Source organism: Muntiacus reevesi, chromosome 16 (genome assembly GCF_963930625.1).
Source record: "Muntiacus reevesi chromosome 16, mMunRee1.1, whole genome shotgun sequence".
NCBI lineage: Eukaryota > Metazoa > Chordata > Mammalia > Artiodactyla > Cervidae > Muntiacus > Muntiacus reevesi.
In genome coordinates this window covers 13,137,392-13,163,141 of record NC_089264.1, presented here as the reverse complement: position 1 = coordinate 13,163,141, position 25,750 = coordinate 13,137,392, and the positions used below count along the sequence as shown (strand labels likewise).

General features: G+C 35.7%; 1 protein-coding gene across 3 annotated transcripts; it reads left to right on the top strand.

Moving 5' to 3' along the window:
* AP1AR (adaptor related protein complex 1 associated regulatory protein) lies at positions 1-25,750 on the top strand. Of its 3 annotated transcripts, XM_065907324.1 has the most exons (10): positions 1-416; positions 10,676-10,724; positions 12,487-12,513; positions 14,945-14,970; positions 17,258-17,354; positions 18,549-18,647; positions 20,733-20,791; positions 21,483-21,556; positions 22,363-22,491; positions 25,226-25,750. In XM_065907324.1, exons 1-10 carry the CDS (start codon positions 334-336, stop codon positions 25,489-25,491), a joined length of 909 nt encoding a protein of 302 aa, XP_065763396.1. In that variant the 5' UTR covers positions 1-333; the 3' UTR covers positions 25,492-25,750. The 3 variants fall into 3 exon arrangements, with proteins under 3 accessions (XP_065763396.1, XP_065763397.1, XP_065763398.1); XM_065907325.1 differs by lacking the exon at positions 14,945-14,970 and having other exon boundaries at positions 359-416; XM_065907326.1 differs by lacking the exons at positions 1-416; positions 14,945-14,970 and adding an exon at positions 603-799.

Below are 25,750 nucleotides of genomic sequence, written 5' to 3'. Positions count from 1 at the left end.
CCGGAGGGCGGGGACTGCCCTCCTTCGGCGGCGGGAGGCGGTCACTCGAACTGGGCTTGGGGGGCTGAGGCGACCGAGGGGCCATGCGGACTGCGAGGGAGTCCAGACGCTGCCCGGCCCTCCTCCGTCTCGCGGCGGCGACTCAGCGGCCGCAAGAGTAATCGCTGTCTTTGTTCCTTCCGTCGCCCTCGCCTCTCAGGCCGCCGCGCTCCGGCCGGCCCGCCCTCGGCCCCCGAGCCCCCATTCGGCTCGTGCCGCGCGGATGCGGCTGCCGGGCCTGGGTTTGGGCTTTGAGCGGGTGGAGGAGGAGCGGCGACGCCTGGACGGCATGCGATGGGGAACTGCTGCTGGACGCAATGCTTCGGACTCCTCCGCAAGGAAGCAGGGCGGCTGCAGCGTGTAGGAGGCGGCGGAGGGTAAGCCCCCGGGAGGAGGGGCCCGGCGCCCGCTGGCTCCTCCTATTCGGCCCCCGGCGGGGAACCCCTGTCAGTCCCCCATTGGCTTAGAGGAGGCTGGGAGGCCAGCGACCCTGGCGGCTGCACAGGCGTCGAGTGGGTGGTCGTAGTGGGGCCCTGGTCTGGAGGGGCCTTCCAGGGAAAGAGCTGGAGAAGCGGGTGGGGTGTCGCTTCTGCCGCCTCCGAGCGAGATTCCCGCTGGGCGCGCTGTCACGCGGGGAGAGAGTCACGGGAGGCAACGTGTCTGGGAAGCTCGGGGCACCCTCCCGAGAAAGGGCGGTGGAGCAGGAGGATCCACGGCCGCCGGAGCACACCCTGCGTTGAACTTAGGTTTATTGCCGAAGGTGATAGTAGCTCTGTATTTAATTTCTGTCTTTGGCACTGACGGAGCAGGTGAAGAATCTGCTTCCAAAAAGTTGATGTCTCTGAGAGGGTTTTTTTTTTGTTTTTGTATTTTTTAGTAGAAATCATTTGGATGTTGGAGGAAAATTAAGTTCCAGACATTGAGCAGTTAATTCTTCGGTATTTGCAATTTGCTAGGTTTCCGGTGGGCATTCAGATTGGTGATGCTAGTAACAAGAGAGACAGTGTGTAACTCTTTAATATTAATTTTTTGGAATTTCGAGAGGAATGCCATGCCCCGATTGCTACCCACAAACACTGTGACACCAGGGGAATCGCAGCCCTTCTGAAGTTCTCTTGATTAAATCTGGGATATGCATAGAGTTTTCTGCTCACACCATACATAGAATAATAGAATTTCATAATTATTCCATTTTTCTGTGTTTCTTTCATAAAATATTGAAAAACTTAAATGCCTTTGAAATTGACTTTGTTGTTGTGTAATATTTCTCAGGAACTCAAACTTAGAATTGAAAATCTGAAGCACACCACTTTATGTAAGAAATGACATTAATTTTGCACTTTCTGAAACAGACTGCCAAGTTTTCAGAATTTGTCCCATTTAACCAACATCGTTAGGTAATAAGATGTTCAACATACATTGAAGCCAAATGATTTATCGTTTGGATCTTTTGGTGATGTAGATCTAATATGAGTTACTCGTTGGTTCATCAGGCATTGTGTCACCTCTCTGATTCCGAGTAGCCTAGGGTATTACACTGTGTCCCTTGAATGAAAAATTAAGGATTTAAAGACTTTGGGCCTAGTTTTGTATTTTGATTTCCGTAACTTAAGGGCTATTACTGTTACAGGGGAGCATGGCAACTGTTTTATCTTCTCAATGGAAGTCATATAAGTTACTGCTAGTTTTTATTTGTGGATGCTCTCATTTAGTCCGGCTGCTTAAATAGTCTTGCCTTAGGACTAGATGTCACAGAATCCTTGACCTTGTTATTGTTTTTATTTATTTGTTTATATGTAGTTGCATTGTAGGATAATTAAAAATGGGATCTTATACCCAAATGAAGTAAACAACATTATGTTTCACTTCGGAGTACTTTATTTGGTGTCTTTGGGATTTGGGGTTTTTGCTCTTTCATGGTGATTTTACAAACTAAAAATGTTTTCCTTAGAGTATAGCATTAAAATTACAGGTTTTACTCCCTGGGCACGTGAACTTGGCAGCTTAGGGAAGGTAAGGGAAAAATCAGTGAACCATTGTCAGTGCTAATTGTCTGTAGATGTGCCATAAAATCTTAATAGTGGGATCTGTACTCATTTGGTTGTGGGCCAGACTTGAACAAACAAGTTCTGTTGAGGCGATGAGAGTCTATGGGTTGTGGACACTGTCATCTAAAACAATATAATGATGATATCCATCCTTCTGTTTTAATCCTTACATGTAGGTTTGGACAGTCCACTACTTGAATCTTCAATTAACTTATTGTTTTTTATTCATTTTAACTTTATTTTAGGAGCTTCTGATAAACATGCAGAGATAGGTGAATATAGCTTGTTTTTGTTTACAAATAAGGTTAAACTTTATCTCTCATTTTAGTAGTTGCTTTTTTTTTAATCACCTGGTAGTTCTGATTTTCTTTCAGGTATAGGTCTAGATAGTTAACTAGTAGTTCATCCAAGGACAAAAAAGTTGAGGAGCAATCACAAAAACTTGATTTCTGTTTGTCAATGTGATGACCTTAGATGAAGAATCCTGGGCTTTCTTAGGCCACTTGAAGCTGGGCATCACAAGGGTACGTTATAATCCAGGGCCTGGTTTTTGAGACTTGTAGATTTCCCATAAGTATCTCAGAGTCAGATCACTCGTTTTTCACTATCCAAGTGCAAAACCAGAATTCTCTATTTTTTAATTTGTAAAATTTTAGAGAATTCTGGCATTTTATGTTCTAGAATATGTCGACTAGTCAGAATATAAATATCAGTGTTATGACAGAAATCTTGCTACTAGTAAAGTTATTTGGAGGTTAAAACAAAGGAAGTTAAATATCTTTAAGGGATAACATTTAGACATCCTAATGAGTCATCCTTTTTCACTATAGGGAGTTTTCCCTTACCCATATAGTCTAGAGGGCTCCATCTGCTGGTCAGTTCTTCTTTTTTCTTGAGTGATAGGAGAAATCTGGTGCATAGACACTTAGCATGTTAGTTCTTTTCTTTCTCAAACTGAAGATCCCATATATTTTGTTGTGTTGTATTTTAATTCCCATTTTTATCTTACCATATAATGCCACATAGTGGTTCCAACTAAAATGTACTGTAGAAAGAAATGGTCATGTTTTATATCCCCTTGATATTTAACATGTGTTGGCCTTTTTGGCTCCAGCAGCAAAGTTGCCTTCAGATGATAGTTCACAATGATTTTTTGTTTTTTTTCCCTGGTAAAAATGTTTTTAATAATAACTGCCACCGTTTGATTACTTCCTGTGTTCCAGGCACTATTCTTAAGTATTTTACATTATCTCATTTATTCCTCACCACAATCCTGTGAGGAAGGTGAGTGCTGTTAGAGACATGATAGTTTGAGAATTAAAGGTTAGAAAGTTTAACTTGCCCAGGATAGCAGAGCTGGGAGTGCAGCCCAGGTCCTTCTGAATTGAGAGCCTTTATCCTTAACCACTAATATCATATGACTTTATATTAAACATTATAAAATTTTATTAAACATATAAGCATTATAAATATTTAATTGCCATATCTCATTATCTTATACGTTGTCACTGGAAGATCTTATGCATATATTTCAAAAACTTGGGGCTCTTTATTTTGTGTGATAGGCTGGCTTCCTTTTCTTGAAACTATCCTGGCTGTATTTCCTCTATCTGCCTATTAAATATGGAATTTTTCTTTGTCTTTTCTTTATTTAGTTCCCTTGATTTCATCCACTCCTGTGGTCTCACGTCTTCAGATCAGGGTTCTTTTCAGAGGCTCAGCACTGTGTTTTCACTTGTCTACTGAACAGATACCTTGGATGTGCCAAGGCTCCTCATATCATCTTATCTAAAGAATCTAACAGCTGTGTACCATTAAGTGTCTGAAATCATACATTTTCTTCCCCCCTAGATTTCTTCTGCTGCTTCATGTGTCCCTTGATCAGGGATTAGGGGCTCCCTTAACAGCTCCCATTCAGTCTCTGTGCTGTGAACTTCATGGTCTTCCAGGGGGAAAGGGGTAAAGAATCCACTTGCAGTGCAGGAGATGCAGGTTCGATCCCTGGTCGGGAAGATCCCCTGGAGTAGGAAATGGCAACCCACTCCAGTATTCTTGCCTGGAAAATTCCATGGGCAGAGGAGCCTGGTGGGCTGCAGTGCATGGGTTGCAAAGGATTGGACTTGCTTGAGCCTGCGCGCACCACTCTAAGTTGCTAGTCAGTCTCTGCTTAATATACACTGAACCTGTGTCCTCCCTCTGTGCTTCTTCCTTAAACTTTGTCTTTCAAAGCATCTGCTTAGTGACTTCTAGACTCCTCTCCCTGTTTATCTCTGTGCTTTGGGCCATCTTCCTTTCTTGTCGGTGGAATTAAACTTTCTAAAACCCATACTTGGCTTTCCCTGGCTTAATGATTTCCATCTGCAAACTATTTCCTACAGCTAAGTTGCTCAGACTTTTTTTCCTTCTGTGACAGATAATGAGTTGCATGGCATTCAAACATACAACATAATGTCCATATGAATACTCAGGATTATATGCAGGTCTGCATTTGGGTAAAGAGTGTGATCTCACTTTTTGTTCTCTCATTGAGAAAATCTTGTTGGAATATAAATCAAAATAACATTGAAAGGAAAACATTGACTCTATTCTAATCTCAGAAAACTTTAAGTCATTCATAAGCCTTAGTATTTTAACTTTTTTTTGATAAATGATAACCTTCCAATTCAGAGTAGTATGAAGTTCAGACACCTTAATCTACTTTACCAGCCTAATTACATTTTCCGTTTATAGTTCCCTTAGAGAATAGCATTAAAACGGCAGATTTTACTCCTTGTTCACGTGAACAGGGCATAGGCAGGGGAAATCAGTGAGAGGATCCTCTGCCATCCTTTGACTTGCTTATCCCAAGTGCCCTGTACACCAAATGGGCTCTACCTGCTTCTGTTTTCCTAACGTGCAGTGTTCTCTCTTGTGCCTTTCTATATGTGATATTTTTCTTCTTTTCCTGTTCTTGGTGAGCTTTTACTTATCCTTCAATATTACCTTCCCTGTGAAACCTTCTCTAACCCCCTGAAACAATATTATCTCCCTGAGGAAATAATATTTCCTACAGGCTTAAGTCTACTGTGTATTAGGGATTGCAAACTTTTTCTGTAAAGGACCAGCTAATACACATTTCAGGCTTTGCAGGCCATAACATCTCTGTTGCAGCCATTCACCATTGCCATTTTAACACAAAAGCAGCCATAGACAATATGTAAATAAATGAAGGTGACTGTGTTCCATTAAAACTTTATTAACAGAAACAGGCATTGGGCCATATTTGGCCTGTGGACTGTTGTCTGCTGCTTCCTGGTAAATGCAGTGGTATGAGCTGAGAGCTCTTCTAGGTCAGGGACTATGTTTTATCTTTCTTCATTTTTAGTATCTCATGTTTGTCAAATGAATATTACTTGTGAACTTGTAAGATCTGTGAAACAGTACGTATTCTTCTTTTTTATTTCTGAAGCTATCCCAAAACTTTGAAAAAACATTACACAGTGAAACATACATCCCACCAGTTTTGTGTTGACTTTCTTTTTAGAGACCATATAGAGTACCAATGAGAATTTTAAAATATTTTACCATAATATGTATTACTAAAATATAGTAATCATTAGTCATTATTGAGAGATTCAGTTTGGTTTTCTGCATATTTGTCAGCTTTGAGAAATATATAAGTATAAGATGTTTCTCTTGGAATTTCAGAAGTTAGGAAGGAAAACGGTAGTAGCCTGAAATGAGTATGAATTTCTTGGACATTCTGTGTGGTACCTTGAGGACTCCCCAGGGCTTTGTTCTGAATCTCCCTCTGTTCTTCCTTAATATATTTGCCTTCCATAATATACTTTTCCTGGCTGATGGCAGGAAAACACATGGTTTTACCTACTACCTGCATACTAATGAGCTCGGTCATCTCAGTCTGAGCCCTGAGTATCTTAATTGCCTACTGAGTATTTCCCCTTGGGTATCAAACAAACTTCAAATTCAATTTGTAAAGTTGAGCTCACCTTTCTTTCCTTCTCACAGTTCTTTACTCCTTTTTTTTTTTCATTTTTTTAAAACCCCAAGTGTTTTCACTACTTTGTGCCATACTTTGTGAATGGCAAAACGATATACAATTACCAAAGCCATGAATCTGAGAAACATGTTAAAGTCCTCCCTTTCACTCATTCTCCAAGTCCAAGTTGTCACGTTTTGTAGGTTACACCTTCTGAATGTCTCCTACCATTTTCTTCAACGGTTTACCATACTTCAGGATAAAGACTGAAATCTGTAATGTAGCTTTCAAGACCTCACATGATCTATTCCTTGCCTTTTTTGTTTGTTTTTGCCTCATTTTGTCACACTCTTCCTTGAATCGATTTCTTCCTTATTTACTTGGATAAATCCTACTTACTCATCTTTTTGTTGCCATTTCAAGGATTATTTCTCACAGAACTCTTCCCAGTCCGAGGATAAGTTCTCACCATAATGGAGCCATCTTCCTTATCTTGTCAGCCCTTCCTCAGGCTATAATTATACCTGCAAGAGTGTGCTTATTTGATTAATGTTCTTTTTCTGCTCTCGGTGTAAAGGAATACATTCATACTTTCTTTGCTTACCATTGACTACCCAACTCCAGGTTATATGCTTAGTATGTAGATGTTTAGTAAATACTTGTTGACAGAATTAATGTATACAGTCTTGATCTTTTCATTTCCCTTCGCCTTTGGTAGCTACTGCTGCTCCCCAAACGTTTCTTTCCACTACTGGGGGCCTGGCTGATTCCTTCTTCTTCAGCTGATTTTTGAATCTCTTCTTGAGAACATAGCCCTTTCAGAGCATGGTGGTTGTTAATTCACCTATGTGTCTGTCCCATTAGACTGTAAACCTCCTGAATCATGGGTCAATTTTTACTCATTTTTATATTTTAAATATAAATACATAGCTATGTCTGTCATTCGTCCAGAGAAGTAAGAAGAATTAGAAGGTTCAAAATCATGGACACATTAAGTGGCAACAGATTTTAAAAGAAGAAGGTGGTCAACAATTTCAGATGCTGCTCATAGACTGCAGAAGATGAATGAGAAAGAAAGAAAAGACCTCTAAGGTCCCTTCTGGTTATTGGTTTCTGCTAAGTCAGGCTTCTCTTAAAGGACAGTGACTTTTTTTTAATCCATGTTTTCTGTCTTCAACATGTTTAGCAGGAAGATTTGCCTCTTCTCTTCCAAGGAACATAATAAGTTTTCTGAACATCCATTCTTCCTAAATTTGCCTTCATTAGGGAGGGACTTATTTAACAGTAAATATTATTACTTTATTATTACCACCAATGTTGACACAGTTCTTACCTGGAAAATCTGTTGGTGGATTATTTCTTGAGATTTGAATGGTTAAACCTTCACTGAAGTATTTGATACTACTTGAAAAATGATTTGTCCATCATTGTCAATATAATAGCTTTTGCCAGGGCTTCTCTCTCTAACCTTTCCAATCCTCTGTCCAGAAAAGAAGAGTCCTGGGGAGCTTTTAGTTTTTAATAGACTATGGAACAAATTTACCATGATTCTTCATTAATTATTTATAATGTCAAACAGAAGATATAAGGAAAGACTATTATTTTAACAGATATTATACAGTAGAATATGAAGAAAAGAAGCTATAAGAATGTAGGATTTATGAGAATTTTTAAGTTATCTTTTACTTAAGTCACTTTGATATGAGTATTTGCCTGCTTTGCAAAATAACATGTAGAAGCATAAAAAAACTGTATTTCCATTCTGTTCTTGATGAGACTGATTTTGTCACAAATAAATGATTGTCTTGATATCTGCCTTGATAACACTGATAAATAGATATATATATAAGAATCACCACTTTGGTACCCCTTTACTTTCAGACTCTTACAAGTTCTTTTACTTACCATGATCATTTGTGGAGTAGGATAGCCTATCTTTTCTACCTCTTTAATATCCTTTACACACTTGAGTCAACTTTCACATCTTTAGCAACCGTAGAATGGTTGTACAGAAACTTAACATTACTTAGAGACAGCTCTCAGGGGCATGAGGATTGTGTGTACAGAAATGTGCAAGGATTGCTTTGGAGAGTTCTAGACTGTGTTTAAAAAGAGGCAAAATAGACTTTTGTTTTAAATTATTGGTGTTGGAACCTGTTTCAGCAGCTCATAATTAGTGCACCTGAATATACATGCTCTTGAATACAGTGGTGGATTGTTCCCCATTTTATTTGTCATCTTCCCCTTCCCTCCAGGGCTTATGACTAAATTCATGATGCACATGTGATGTGACTTGAAGCAGTTATTTCACAGCTCAGCTTTATTTTATGTGATACTGTGATTCCAGAGGGCTTTTGCAGCTTTTTACACCACTTTGTCCTTTTTCCTTTTCCCCCTCTGGCATTTAAGTTTTGGGTCTTGGATTTACCACATTTATTTTTTCTCTTGCACCTCCATTCCTGACGCTTGCTTCTTTTCTGTTACATCCCCATTGAGATTATGACACTTCTCATCATCTTGCATTTTCCAGTCCATCTCCCTCACTAGATGATTTTTATCTTCTAAATATTTCTTTAATCTTTTCATTTCTCTCAATGACACCACCCTAGTCCAAGCTGTCATTTCTTGCCTAGGCTCAAATTTTAATTGCATAATTATTCATACATCCCCTCTTTCTCTGTGCCTTTATCCCCAATCATTTCTCTATGATTCACATGGTTCCTGAAGTTCTTATGAGGACCCACCTTTTCTCTTAACTTAAAGGAAATAATGGTGTTTTCATTCCCCATATAGTCAGAGACAAATTCTTCATTAAAGGAAGAGTGTGATGATTGCTGAGGGAGAGCATGTAGCACATTAAGCATAAATCCTAATACCAGAAGACAGTGCTACTGGAAAACTCAACTCATTTCTGTTTTTATTTGAGAAATGGGGAAGACAGAATGGGGGCACTAGATACCTGGAATGTTAGGATTTTGTTTACACTACATGTTTCATGAATTATTACGGTAATATGATTATTATTATGGTAATAATACTATTATGATAATACCAAATGTTTTGGGTTTTACTAATTATCTCTTAATGGGCAATAAAACTGCTTTGCATCTGTTAGCAAATAAAGATTGTACAGGAAAAATTATTTTTTATTCTTTATGATAATAAACAGTTAGTCATGGTAATACACCATTCTTTTTTACTAAACCTGTCTGCCACCCCTGCACACATATACACATAATACAGAGTATTCTGACCTGTCCTAACTCCTAGATTTTTCCATCTCCCAAAGGGATGCTTTCTGTTAAAGAACCCTGACACATTAGGAACCCATAGTGTGAGTTTTGGATCCCCATGGGAGGATGGCGGGTGTTCTCTGCCATCAGTTTAGGCAACAATAACAGGATCCACTTTATAAGTGATTCACTTGTAACAGGATTCACTTATAAGTGAAGGTTTTAAAATTTCCAGGCACTTGCAGTAGTAAAGGAGTTTGAGGGACTCTGACCTGCACCAAGTTGTATACTGTAATAGTTAGAAGACGTACAGTTAATGGAATGTGGTCGTATCTTTGGAGCAGGTATTACATAAGAGACACTTGGACTGCATGTGAGTTTCACTAGTAGGAGCAGGAAAAAATGATTAGAATTTTTAAATTTTCAGCTTTATTCAGATATAATTGACATAATTGTAAGACATATAAAGTATGCATCATGGTGATTTGACATATGTATACATTGTGAGGAGAAATTAAAATTAAAGTCAATATTTGGCCCCAGTTGGAAAAATTAATTTAATGGATTATTTGGTTGATATATATATGAAGTATATTGTTCTTCATTTTCTTCCTCTTATTTTTGCAGGCCTGGTTTTGTATAAACATATATGATCCCACTGGGGCTTTCCAGATGGCACTGGTGGTAAAGAACCCTCCTGCCAGTGCAAGAGACGTAAGAGACACTGGTTCGATCCCTGGGTTAGGAAGATCCCCTGGAGGAGGGCATGGCAACCCACTCCAGTGTTCTTGCCTGGAGAATCCCATGGACAGAGGAGCCTGGCGGGCTGCAGTCCATAGGGTGACAGAGAGACACGACTGAAGCGAATTGGCATGCGTGCATGTGATCCCACCGTCTAGAGATAATCACTCTTAGCAAAACCACATATATCTTTTTAGATTTTTGTTGTTTTGTGGGATCATATATGTTTATACATTTTCTATAACAAAATTGGGAACATGCTCTTATAGATTATTTAACACACCAGTATTTTAACAAGATATTTTTCTTGATAATGAGATAAAATTTTAAATTTAATTGTATTCTATTCTATGTAATAAATATATATTAAATTAACTTACAATGACAAGTTTCATAACTGTTAGGACCAACAGAAAATTATGAGTTGACTAAACACTTAAACTGCGTTTAAGAATCTGGACTATCTGTATTCTTTTGTAAGTTTGATGTTTCCTTTTTGTAAATATAAGATGCTGTATATTGGAGAATTTAAAGTTGCTTTTGAGGAAATATTTTTTATTATATTATAAACCACAGTAACTTAGTTTTAGCATTATTTGTGATTTTTTAAGTTGTTATTCTGTTTTTCTTCCCAGATCCAAGTATTTTAGAACATGCTCAAGAGGTGAGCACTTAACTATAGAGGTAAGTAGTGTTGTAAATCTGATTGGATAAATGTACCTTGAGAAGGGCAAGAGGGACATTTTATTTTTTTATTAAGGGGGAAGGATGTGGACCTAAATTTAGCATGGACTATTTATATTTCAATATTATCCATGCTAGTGAAGAAGGGAAGAATTGGAGTGGTGGAGGAAGTGTGAATGAGGAAAACAAGTTTGCAGAAGATTAAGGTCCTGTTCTTCTAATAGAATTGCTTAAGAGATAGTGTTTTTGTGTTTTGTTTTTGTCTTTTCTGCCCTTCACAACTGAAGAAGAGGGTACTCTTCTATCAGTTACAGTGTCTTAGTAGGCTGTGAGGTTAGAGACACCATTGGCCTGCCCTAGTAGAGGTGTGACAGAATCAAAGCAGCAAGTTGATTTGAAGCAACTCTACAAAAAGAATCACTGAGTTGATTATCCTTTGTTATGTAAAACATAATGACAGAATCTGCCATTTGCTCAGTCCTTGCTATGGACCAGCCTTTACCATACAGTTTATAAATGTCATTGCACATTCTTGCTACAATTCTGTTGAACAGGTGACTGTAACCTTGCTTTATGGGTGAGAATCAGAGGCTTAGACAGGTGAAGAAATTGGGTTACATTACAATACTTATATGTGGCAGAACTTACAGCCAATCCAAAACTGCCTTTTATAATAAAGAAGCATGTGAATCAGGAATTAGATGTTTTTTTTTAATAAATTACAAACCAGCACAAAATATAAGTTCAAAACATTGTGAATTCATTGTTTTCCTGATCTTTAAACAACAAAACAATATTAACAGTAAAATACATTTCCTTTCTTTCAAGTAGTCATGTATCATATTATTTCTATTTAAAGTATAAATATTTTCATAATATAATTTAACATGATGACTTTTTATTTGGTCATTTGACATGATAGCATTCATCACATTATGATCAAATTTTTACATTTGTATCTCTAGAAAAACACTGTATTTAGAAATAGCAACTACCATCTTGATTTTCAGTGAATCGTTATATGAATGAATAGATGAATAAATAAAAACATAAGAGAAATTCTTGAATATCTTTTAGTTCTATTTCTTGAGGGACTTATAGTATTAATTCTTTCTGAACTCAGGTGAATTAGGAAATCCTAGCAGTGTGGACTTAAAAGATCCATGAAATAGTCAATTTGCCTAATTCAGATGAAAGTTTTGGTTTATAAGTTTCTGATTTATGTAGAAAATTGCTGTGATTTTCCATTTTCCTTTTAATAAAAGTCATAAATGATTTATTCTTGTCTTGGCTGTCTTGTTTAATAAATCAAATGAAATGGTGTATAAAGAGATACATATATTTTATCTTATAAAATAAAGGTATATTATTTTTCAGTCTAATGCTCTCCTAACTGAGCTAATCCGGCTAGCTAAAATAAAGGTATATTATTTTTGAAATGAAAAAGTGACTTAAAGTTTTTTGTGAGACAGGACAAATATTTAATATTTGTAATATTTAATGTTTAATGTAATATTTAGTATTACATTAATATTATACTGTTATTGATGTAGTCATTAATAATAATTATACCATTACATAGTTATTGGTTACATTAATGATTAATATTTAATGTTAAATGTAATATTTAATATTGTATCCTAACTAAATACAAGAGTTCGCTTAACCTTCAATACAATTCATCCTCACATTTTACTACTTAAAATATTTTGTGAGACCTTAGACAAATATTCATCTAACACTTTCTTTCTTGTTGTTTCAGTTTGAGAATCTAGTAGAAAGTGATGAAGTAAGTATTTTCACAGTAGTACAAAATCTAATTTGTTCTCATAGAGCATCTCACTAGTTCTGACAATTATTTTTTAACATTTTCATTATGTTATCTTTTCTTTTAGTTTTTATTTTTATTTTTAGTCCCTTATTTCCTTCTCTTACTAATTTATATTAGCAGATTACTCAGAGTTTTCTATGATGAAACATATGTAACACTATATATGTTTATACAGCCTCTGTAAAATACCACATATGTATATAATATATATAGTTTCATCTATAACTTACATATGTGTTTATATATACATATATTTAAAACAGGTTTTTACAGTATTCTGTAGAACTTGAGGAACTTCTAAAAAAGGTATTTCTAACATTTTGCCACTAAGTAGGTTAAATTCTTCAATGATCCAGAGTAAACCTTCTTTGACCCATAGTTTTCACAAATTTCTGAGGGTAGAATTTATATGTTTGTTTTACAATCACTTTCTGACTTTAGCCATTATCTTTTTATCAGTTTTCTTTTTGTTTATTTTTACATTTCACCTCATCTAAAAATCAATTTTAAGATGCATCCCAAGCACAGAAATGTTAAAATGAAGAAAAAAATACATTTTAAAATTAGTGCAATATGGTATATGTTTCTTAGGCATTGATATAGTTAGAGTTTTGTGTGTTAATTTCCATCTTTACTAATTATATCAGTTTGTGCAAATTACAAAACCTTCCTTGAGCCTACTTCTCACATCTCTAAAGTGAATGCATATAGAAGAGCATTGCAGGTTTTGTCTTTCTTTATCATTTTTGTTTTCTGAGGAAAGAGGAAAATATATTACACCAAATTTAAATTATTCTTTAGCCCAGCATTTCCCATAGTGTGTACAGGATACAAGTCTCAGTGTAAATTAGCATATTAAAGATTCTGAGAGGAACTATTAAAGAAATTGTTCAAGAACTGTTAAAAATTATTTCAACCTGTCCAATTTAGCATTTCCCAAATTAATTTGGGTATAAATCCATTTTTAAAATAGTAATACATATTTATTATCGTCTGGTAGAACATATTTGAGAAACTATCTTTTAACCTTTTGTTTTCCCTGTAAAATTTCTCCCAAATAGTTTTAATGTTTCATAGAATCTAGTTTCTTTCCCTTTTCAGAAATAACTTTAATTTTGTGTATTTTTTAAACAAACACTTAACATGGTATTTTTAAACTTTCTGACAAGTACTAAATGTAAGAGTTCTCTTAACTTTCAGTACAATTCATCCTCAGATTTTACTACTTTTTTTTAATGTGATTCCTTGTGTTTTCCTAAGGTGCGTTTTGTTGGTTTGAGTGTTTGCTGACCAGTCTGTTCCTCTCTCAGGTCGTAGTGTTTGGTTTAATTGAGTGTCATGTCCTGCTTTGTCGTGCTTTTTCCTAAGTTGATGTGGACCATTTGGAATTTTCTTTCTGCAGTTACTTAGTCATATATTTTAATTGTGGGATGTGAATAGCTCAAATATGTAAGAAATGCCTAAATTCGTGGTAATTATGTTCTGTAAAGTTGCAGTGAATGCTCTGTTAGTGAATACCAGAACACTACTCCTAGGGAAAATACAGCATTAGCTTCCTGCAAGCTTCTGATCACCTTTTATCAGCTAACAATGTATAACCTTGTTTGGTGCTTCTGTTTGACATCTTATTTTAATGTATACTATTGATTCATTAACTTTGAACTCACTATGCACAGCACTTAATAAATTTTGCCTGAATGTAGCTTATCTAACACATATATTTTCTCCATAAACTATATCATAACTTCTCGTGTGATTAGGAACAATAGATAGCACTTTAGCACTACACATGGGGGTCATTTTAAACAGCAAAATCAGCAACAAAAAAAAGGCGCAAAAAAGTGGCACTGCATAGGCTGCAAAGAGGACAAGACTGCTGAGACAGGACGGCAGAGCATCACCTTCTGCTTTCACTGGGAATGTGCATGTCAGGCAGCTTAGAGTTTGCTGCTCTGTTCTTGCTCATGAATGACCACAAGAGTGCAGGGAGTATTGGTTTTGATGTTACAAATAAATTTTAGCTCATTGGTGAATTTGCAGTTTTGGAATCTGCGAATAATGATCAGCTGTAAGTGATCAGAGCATAGCAAGTATGTTTGTCTAGTACCATCTTGAACCCAGAAGTTCATTTGGTATATAGTAAGTTATTAAAAAATTAGGAAATGCTCAACAATTGGTTGCTTTTTAATTAAGATTGATATTAAAGTAAATTCTGCCTTTGAGAAATAGTAAAATGTTAAAGCTTTTTGTTTAAAACACTTTTAGTAATGAAATCTGTTAAAGATAGATAAGCAGAAAATATTTTGACTAAATAAAAATTTTATTGGCTTGCCTTAAATAGAATTCAGCTAGTAAAATTTGTGTAATTGTTTAATTAATTCTTGTACAGGGAGAAAGCCCAGGAAGCAGTCATAGGTAAGGCGTTTTGTTTTTTTTTTTAAACAAACGACTTCCATATAAACTAATAAGCTTCTAAAACTCCAGACTGTGTCATCTGCTTGCTTTGATGCACTGAACAGTTTACATCTCAGGACCTTGGTTATTTCTTTCTGTAAGATTGAGATAAATAATAACATTTCAAAAGATTGTTTTGAACATTGAAGATTTTAATGTGCCTAAGTGCTTTCTTATTGAACCTAAGTTTTTATGTATATTTTAGTTTAAAAAACTATATTAATATCGATAAGTACATTTCCTTGAATTTTTTAAACTTTATACCCCTTTTCCTTCCTTAATGACATTCTGAAACTTGTTTCACTAATCATGCTTTTCACTTTGTATAAATAATACCTCAAAATACTAAAAAAAAAAAGCCCAGCAGAAGTTAGGGCTAGAGAAACACATGTAGGAGACATTACTATATACATTGCTGGTTAAAACCATGATAATTATCAAGACCTAAGGTTGGAGAAGATGAGGAGGTGGGGTGGTTGGATCATGGAGAGAGCATTGGTTTAGTGGTTTGGGGATTGAGTAGACGGACACTAGAAGAGGATTCAGAAGACAATCAAGAAGCAGTGGGCAAAAGCAATCAGGAGAGCACAGAAAGCCAAGGAAGGAGGTGGAGACAGACTAACAGATGGAGTGGAGGGAATGGCCAGCACTGCCACAGGAAACTGAAGTGATAGCATAAGGACTTGAAACTCTCTATTATATTTGGCAACACAGAAGCCATTGATTACCTGGTAATGAAGGCAGACAGACTGCCCTTGTTTGATAGGAGAACGGGAAGTGAGAACGCAGAGGTAAGAGAGACACAGTAGTTAAGAGCAAGCAGCTAGACTGCTTGGGTTCAAATTCTAGCTTTGCCATGAACTATATGACTTACTTGGACATAATCTGTCTTTGTCTCATTTCCCTTATCTATCTACCTTACAGGGTTGTTGCAAGAGTTAAAATTAGTATATGTAAAGCACATAAAAGCGAACCTGACACATAGCATCTGCCTGCTGTGCTGTCAGTCAGACTTAATTTCAGACATTTTGGCTGAAATGGGAAAGAGAAGGAGCAGTAGTTAGAGACAGGTATAGATCAATTGAACGTTTTTCCTTCTTTCTTCTTTCCTTTCTTCCCCGTCTTCACAAGGAAGAGAGGTGAAAACAGATAAGAAGAGCAGACTTAAGAGAGGTGCCAGTTGATGGTCAGTGTTCCAGAATTCTCTGGAGTGCGGTGGGACAGGAGTAGCACCAGTGACGAGTGAATCAAGTATAAGCAGGGTGGGTGACCCCGAACAAATTAAGGAATGCCACTTCTGTAGAGGAAAGACAGGAGAGAAGGGAGGGTAGACCTAGGTGAGAGGACTGGCAAGAAATGGAGGGATTTGATGGTTGGAGACATGTTTCCTCATGTCTCATAGTGGGGTGAAATTGACTTCTAAGAGAAAAGAGTCTGCATGAGGAACTTAAGGAGTGTGTATGTGAAGATTTTGAAGTAATTAGCATTATATATGAGAGGAAGTTGGCCACATATAAGTAAAGGGTTATTGCTAGGGGTAGAGGCCCAAGTGTATGTTTGATTTTTTCTAGCAGCTATCAGTAGGAAGAGCTAATCTTGGAAATGATCCAAAGTCAGACAGTGAGTAATCTGGGTGAATAAGGCATAAAGAAGGTTATGCAAGAAGGTGAATGTGTGGGTAAGAAAGTACTTCAGATTTGCCATGGGATCCATATTGGTTGTAAGTGAAGTGAAGCCAGAAGATGATCAGGATAGATGAACAAGAGAGAAAAGGGAAGAATCAAGGACCTGAGGTGGCCAGGGGGATTGAGCAGGATAAATAGGAGGGCAGTGGGTAAGAGAGTTAAGAATTCCAGAATGACGTGAGGGCTGATGTCAAGAGTATAGTGTACTGAGGTTTATATTTTATGATGCACATCTTGGGATATAGTCAAAAAGAACCAGAACCAAAGTAAAGGTACATGGAGTCCACATTTCTTTAAAGTTGATTGTAGTGCTAAAAAATACTCTTGATAGTATGTCATCTTCAACTTATGTACCAAATAAGTACATTAAGAAAAGTATTAGAATGTATGATTTTTTTTTTAGTCTTGAGTTGAAATCAGCATCGAATTGCTTTAGTACATTGTTAACAGTAAAATTTCAGAATTTCACTGATTTTTGAGTGTTTTATTTAAACTTGAACTTACCAGCACTGTTTGTTTGTTTTTTTTTTCATTTTCTTTCTCTCCCTCATTTTTCTGTGTAGGCCTCTTACTGAGGAAGAAATTGTTGACCTGAGAGAGAAGCATTATGATTCTATTGTTGAAAAGCAGAAAGATCTGGATATGAAAATCCAAAAAGAGGTGATTAGTCTTATGTTGCTGAAGTATATTTTATCATGTCTCTGTTTATAGGAGAAAGGTGTTATTAAATGATATATTGCATATGAATAGTCATTGGACCTAAATTTAGATATATGCAGATAAAAGTTATTTAAAAGTTAAAAAATTATTCAAGCCTATAATAATTTGGCTTAGTTTGGTTTAATTTATTAGCAATCATATGCTGCCAGTAAGTGAAGAGAATACATCCTTCTGAAAATGATCTTCTGAAGTCACAATTAGGCACTGTTGTAAACTACGTGAACCTTTGTGTTTAAGACTAAAAAATGATTGTGTTTCACAATAAGTGGTTCATTTTTTTAAATCTTTCTGTTTTTCTTGGATTTAATTACTCTTAGTAAGTGAACTAAGTACTTCTAACAGTCATAAATGTTCTGTTTATTTTAGTATATTTACAGAAATGGCCTGTAATTATATTTTTGCTATTCATTAAACTAAATGGAATTAGTCATATTCCATTATACATTTAAAAATAGTCTGTTTGGTACCTATTTAATGCTAAATTATTTCCAATTAATGATTTCAACAGCATTAACTTAAGCTACACAATAGATGCTAATATTAGGCTAAAGAAAAATATTGTGTTGGAATTTGATTTTTAAATTTGATTTGACTTGCAACAGATTATCACTAAACCAGTTTGTATGCTACTATGAATGGCAGGAACTTAAATTTGGAATTAATTTTTTAATGATAGTAATAAAATTCAGGACATATGTATCAATGTGACATGAACTTTGTGAAAGCTTACTTCACTTTGGTAGAAAATGATATGATTGACCTTAGTTTTGAAGACCTTGAACTAACAAGGGCCCAAACAATAAACTAAGTAGGGTGATAGGCATTGGAATGATTGTTGAGAATGAAGATCACTGCATATTCTAAAGAAAGAAATAGTCTTTTATTTATGCAAACTAGATGCTCTACTTTATAACTCAACTTTTAAGAATTCAGTAATATGTTTCATACGATTTGAAATACTTTGTAAAAAGAGAAATTGAAATAAACCACAAAAATTTCAATTCTATTATGCTTTGTAGAGCTCAATTCTTTTTTTAATAATTTCTTTTTATTTTATAAATAGAAGCATTTTATTTCTAGAGCAGTCAGACAGGTTCTGATTTTTGTTAATCCTTATGTTTTGTTCATGCACAGTTAGCCTTACGAGAAGAGAAGTTAAGACTAGAAGAAGAAGCTTTATACGCTGCCCAGCGTGACGCAGCCAGGGCAGCAAAGCAGCGAAAGCTCTTGGAGGTGAGGGAACGAGACCCCAGCATACACTAGGGCTGCTTTTCTCCTGATCTTCTCTGACAGGTCTTAGTTGGGACATTTTTCCCCCTAGAATCAAGGGCTTCTTGTTTAACAATGAATGTATTTATTCCTATACTCTTAGGAATTTTAAAGGCAAATCAGTGGGTCTTTAACAGCTAGAAGCGGCATCAAATTTTATACTTGACATTGAGCATTGTTTGGCTTTAAATTAGGAGAAGCTAATTCTTGTTAGGGCTTCCCAGGTGTCTCCATGGTAAAGAATCCGCCTGCCAATACAGGAGATACATGTTCAATCCCTGGGTCGGGAAGATCCCCTGGAGAAGGAAATGACAACCCACTCCAGTATTCTTGCCTGGGAAATCCTATGGATAGAGGAACCTGGCGGGCTGCAGTCCATGGGGTTGCAAAAGGGTTGGACACCACTTAATGACTGAACAACACCAATTCTTGTTTATCCCAAAGATGAAATTTACTTCTCCAAAATTCAGTATTCTTTTGGAAAAATAAATATATTTTTTGATGAAACACTGCGAAACTGACCTTTAAATACAATTTCTGCAGCATTTTTAAGTTTATTTTTGTGAAGGTTTTTTTTTTTTCACCCCCAACAATTTCCTGATAAGCTAAGTGATTTCGCCACATAGGAATACTATATTTTTCATCTTTGTGCTTTTGTCTTTTTGAGATTGACAATTTTGGTCTTGGGAAATCTTTGACATATTATCAGAGAAAACAACAGTTTTATCATAATTTACCATGTGGTATTCAAATATGGCATTCTCATAATGCCAGACAAGCTTAATATCAGACATTCATGGAGCCCTGGCAGGAGCTGTTTTGATTAGTTTACATGTCTTACCTTATTTAATCCTCACAACAATCCTGGGAGAAAGATAGTGTTTTTAATCCCCATTTCACAGGTGATGAAACCAAGGGACAGAGATACTAAATAACTTAAGATCCTACAGCTAATAAATGGCAGAGCCAGTGTTCAGGCATTGCTTAGCCAGTTTTCTGCTTCGTGTCTTCCACCACCTTTTGCCCGCATGAACTCTGCTGCGGTGTGAGCTGAAGTACAGTACAAGGGTTATGTCGCATAATAATTATTGTAGCTTAGAGAGACTAAAAAATCTTGTATCATGTTTCCGTGTGATTTCCATGTGACATGTGCTCTTTATCTCTCTTTCTCCTGTTTCTGGTGTTTTAACAGATTAATCAGATTATATGAGGGAGTTTTATTTTGTTTAGTAAGTTCTAAATAATGGAAAAGTTTTTAAATTAATTATCTTTTACTAAGAAAATAAATATTTTTCTGATTCTAATTTAACCATCTCTTTCTACTATAATTCTCTGCTGCTTGCCTTTTAAAGACTAAAGAGGATTCCATGTGCAGAATCTATTAGAGTTCTTGAGTTCTTTTCTTCTTGAATAAATAGATATGGGAACACATGCAGTCTGTACAGCGTCCACTGACACAGAGGATACACATTATGCGAATTCATTTGATTTTCACAAAAGCCCTATGAATTTGCTAGGGCAGTATTATAGCCATCTGTAATTTACAGATGAAGAAACAGAAAATATAGGACATGCCAGGGGCATACAACTAATAACTGTCAGAGCCACAACTCTTGACAGGTTTTCTAAATCCTTTGTTTTTATTATTTCTGAGTAAACTTAGCCAGATCTTTTTAGTTCTTTTATTTTATTTCTACTTATCTCACCCAGAATAGAACTTCATATACTGTTTTAACTGTTACTTTCTTGCTCCTCATCTTTCCAGTTACTAGAAGTTCTTAGGTGTAATAAGGAAGCTACCAATATATATCTTTAAAGTTATTTTTAATAACCCTATGAATATTCTGACCATGTAAGGATTATACACTGAAAAATTAAGAGAAATTCCACCCTTAAATAAGATGATATAGAAGTGAACAGTGATGAATTTAAGGAAAAAGACTTCAATAGAGTAACTTTTTAAGTTTTAAAATTTTGGCATTTCATGAATAGTTTTAGAAAATAGAATTTTACAGTAGAGTGATCTTGTGTCGCATTATGTTTCCAAAGCAAGAAAGGCAGAGAGTTGTGCAGCGATGCCATGCTTCCAACAATGGAGAATATCAAAGGTAAATAATGAAACATACTACTTCCCTTTGTGGTAGGAAATATTATTTCTAAACAGAACACATTTCACCTCTGGATGTTTGTATACATGTTCATGTGTGTGTGCTCCATAAAAAGAACAGTTGTTTCTCGAAGATACTGTCTTGTAAGATACTGAGAACATTGTTTCTTTATGTTGGAAAATCATCATTATTTATTTTAAATTAACTTTACTGCATTCCTAAGAGTGATTACATCTTTCGTATAGAATATGATGCAATAACACATTGAAATAGCTTTGGATAGATTATTCATGCCTTGCTTGTTTGTGTTTTCCTTAGCTCTTTTCTTAAAATAAAGTTTATGTGTGATCATTTTTTAGAAGATGTAATTTCAGTGTCACGTTTCCAGGAGTGTTTCCTGCTCATCCAAAGAACCTCGTTCATGCTTCAGTAATGTAAATTATAAAGTTAGACTTATGGCTAAGTTTTGGATTTGACTTCAAGACTAACCAAAATCTTACCAATATTATTTTCAGTTTATTGCTAGTATTAAGAAAAGTAAGACCTGTTTTGACTAGGGTATTCTGATTGTAAGTAATTATGAATTTGTGTGGAATATACCTTTTTTAATCAAAATGGCATCATTTAACTTTAGCCTGCATTATGTTGTATTGACTATGAATATGTAAAAAAAAATTCACTTTTATTACAGTCCAGGACCAGAAGATGACTTTGAATCTTGTTTGAGAAATATAAAGTCACAGTATGAAGTTTTTCGAAGTAGTAGTAAGTCTTTTAAAATATGTGGGTACATTTTAAGTTTACTTTATGCCACATTAAACAGATAATGGAAGATCCTGACTGTTTTTCTCGAACTTCCTGCCCTTCAATTTGTGTTGCCCAAATAACTAGCTCTTAAATATACAGTTTTATTTTTACTTTTTTAAAGGAGTTGGAGAAATAGAAACAAGCTCAGAGCTATAGAGAACAGATTTGTGGTTGCCAAGGGGGAGGAGGGGTGGAGGAGAGATGGGGTGGGCGTTTAGGACTAGCAGATTCAAACTGTTATACATTGAATGTGGAAACAGCAAGGCCCTCCTCTATGCACAGTGAACTATATTCTATATCTTATAATAAACACATAGTAGAAAAGAATATGAATATATGTATAACTAAATCACCTTGCTTTACAGCAGAAATTAACATGACCTTATAAATCAACTATACTTCAATAAAATAAATTTTAAAATAAATAAAAGGAGTTGGAGTAAAGAAAAATCTCAGGCTATTTCTATAGTTATGTATAGGGAGTCTGGCCCTCCTTTTTCCATTGAGTTCATCATATTTGAAAAATTTGTAATTCATTTAAATTTGTGTATTTACTGTGCTAGATGACAAAGAGTAAAAAGAAAGGGGGGGAAAACCATTTATACTATTTCTAACAGAAGCTTACCAATTTAATCATTTCAATAATTGTTTCTTATGTTAAATGGAGTAGTAGTATTTGAAGAGAGATCATTATTGCAAAATAAATGGTTCTAGTAAAGGAGTATTGTGTCACCATATCTAATTGGATTTGGTGTATATTCTAGGACTCTCATCAGATGCCACAGTTTTGACACCAAATACAGAAAGCAGTTGTGATTTAATGACCAAAACTAAATCAACTAGTGGAAATGATGACAGCACATCTTTAGATCTAGAATGGGAAGATGAAGAAGGTATTTTATGTTTAAATTTTACCTGAAAATTTTTATTTAATTTGTGTTAACTTATAGAAATCTACTTTGTCTTTTACTTTACTTAAACTGAAATGAATGCAAGGTCTTTAAAATTTCTTAGACTCTTACTATATTAGTGATTATCATTTGTTGGTGAACTGTTTAGAGAGTTGCTTAATTCTTAATGTTTCTTGAGATTTAGAAAGAAAATGTTATTTTTCATTTTAAGATTTTTGTAATGCAGCCGCTTAACTCAGTAGGAATCACTGCCCCCTTGTGAGCAACTTAATTAACTTTTGCTTCATAATGTGTGCTGCAATCCATGGGGTTGCAAAGAGTTGGACATGACGGAGTGACTGAACTGAAATAAATAAGCAGTTTGTTAGGTTTTTTGGTAGTACAAAAGCCATAACACAGACGTGAATTAGAATTTTACTGGTATGTCTTTCTAGCTGTAGTACTTAAGATAGATTTCTTAATCTCTCTAAGCTGCAGTTCATCATAAAAAGGGAATTATAAAGCTGCTTTAAAGAATGATTATTCACTGTTATATACTGAGGGTCTAAAAAAGCTTGGCACATAATAGGCAATCAGTAAGTATTTGAACAAATGAAAACATGATTGTGAGGATTAAATGAAATTTATGTAAAACTTCCAGCATGTAGTGTGACACATAGCAGGTACTCAAAATTGTAGCTAAAATGTGGATTTTGTTTAAAGCTTTTACACTGAATAAGGCCCAAGCCTTTATTTTTATTTTAAGAAATGTGTTTGTCACTCAGTCATGTCCGACTCTGCGACCCCATGGACTATAGCAGTCCAGGGTCCTCTGTCCATGGGATTCTCCAGGCAAGAATACTGGAGTGGGTTGCCATTTCCTTCTCCAATTTTAAGAAATAGGTAATCCAAAACGGAAGAACCAGTTGCAAAATACAGGACTTTAAGAAAAATAATAAACATTAAATATTTCTTAGAATTTTGAGATGGAATAGACCTTAGATATCCTTTAGACAAGCCATTAGTTTTATCAGTAGAGAAACTGAAAGACTTTAGCAAAGATTGCATTAATTCTCAACTAAACACCATTTCTCCAGCCCTATATTTTTCTTATTTAGATCCCAATTAGAAAATTTTAAATTTATTTTTATTTTAACATCTTGTTCAATTTGATCTGAAGACTTTTCAGGTCTTTTAATTGCTGCTTTTGTCATCCTCACTGTATATTAATTAAATTTTTAGATAACATGACTTTCAAGGTTATTATTCAAGCCATTATAATAGAATTATTAAACTAGACTTCATAGAGGACAGAACTCACTAGAAACATTATGATGTACAATTCAGCTTCCATTAGACATAGTATTATTCAATTAAATACAAATCCTCAAAATTATATTAATTTCCAGCTCCCATTTTTATCATGTCTACAAAGATGATTTAGTTTGCTAGGTTGAGTCTGTGATTTGAGGGGAGTCATAACAGTGATAGATTAAATATTTTTTTATTTATTATTATTGTAGGATTGGATTCTTTAAGCTCAGAAAACAAAACTATTGAATGTGTCTAGGGATTACTCTCTTATAATCTCTTTTCCTTGATTTTAATTCTGTTACTAGTGTTGATCCTACACACTCAAATTCAAGTCTCTTTTCTGTCCTCCCTCTCTTCATTCTGCCAGAATGATGTTTTTTTTCTTCCACGATTTTTGCTACTTTCACTTTACTGACCAGTCTCTTTCTGTTCAGAATTAGATCTAGAACAGTTTCCCCTAGAAATGTCTGTTTTGTTATGCTAGAGTCAGAATAGCAAAAGAGCACAGACCTTGAAGCCCAAGGGAATGGAATCACATTCTTGCCCCACCACCCCTGTAGCTGTGTGACCTCAGGTAAATCACTTTCCTCTTTGTGCCCTACTTTCCTCAGCTTCAGAATGGGGAATAGTGATCGTGCTGTATGCATGTATCTTCGTAGAGTGGTTGAGGGCCAAATCAGTTCATATATGTCATTTGCAAGCAGTGTTAACTGGAACCTAGTAAGTACTAGAAATGTGTATATTGTTACCATTATCATTAGAGTTATTACAACTCTGGGAAATGAAATTGTCATCTAGGTAGGAAAGAAGTTTGGTCCACACACTAATTTGGCCATATAAGACTAATAGCAGTTGAAATCCTCCACCCATTCTGCTTTACTTACAGATTTTCAGAAGTTTCATCTTATCAGTATTGCATCAAAACCATCCTTTGCTGAGTGCTAATGTTCACTGTAGGATTAGACTTTAACATTTCCCTTAAGAAGTCTTCCATAGGATTGTTGTTTTTGAGAACTTAAATTTTGAAAGATATTTTTACATTTATTTTTGGCTGCACTGGGTCTTTATTCAAGATGCAGCTCCTCTTCGTGGCAGTGCACCGGCTTCTCGTAGAGGCTTCTCTTGCTGCAGGCCATGGGCTCTTGGCATGCAGGCTTCAGTGGCTGGGGCTCACGGGCTTAGCTGCCCCGTGCCACGTGGGATCTTCCTGGACCACGGATTGAACCTGTGTCCCTTGCATTGGCAGGCAGAGTCTTGGTTAAGAAGAGTCTTAACCAAGGAAGATTGGACTTTACTGGACCACCAGGGAAGTCCAGGATTGGATTTTTTAAGTTAATTCACAGGTCAAGCCTGATAGTCTCAGTCTTTTAATAAAGTTTTTAAATCCTCACTGAGATTTCTAATAACTCTGCCCATATAATAGGAATGAATCGAATGCTTCCAATGAGAGAACGTTCCAAAACAGAGGAAGACATTCTCCGGGCAGCACTTAAGTATAGCTGCAAGAAGACTGGCAGTAATCCTACGTCAGCCTCTGACGATTCCAATGGGCTGGAGTGGGAGAATGACTTTGTTAGTGCTGAAATGGATGATAATGGCAACTCCGAGTATTGTGGATTTGTAAATCCTGTGTTAGAACTGTCCGATTCTGGTCTAAAGCAATATGATTCAGATCAGCAAAAACGATAGGAAAAAATTGTGTGATCTTGTTTATCAGTTATGACCAAATGTTACAAACCAACTAGAATGTATAAATGGTTGTGCTGAGCCTTTTTGTGAGGGGAGGTAAGAAACTGTTTTGTAAACGCTTATGAGAAAGGCATAGGAATGATAGGCTGCGTCTGAGCTGCTTCAGAAGTAAGTGCAATTTCATCATCTGCCTTCTGCTTTTCAAAACGATTGAATGGTCTGTCATGTTACTAATTAAATTTATTTAACTGTTTAGCAA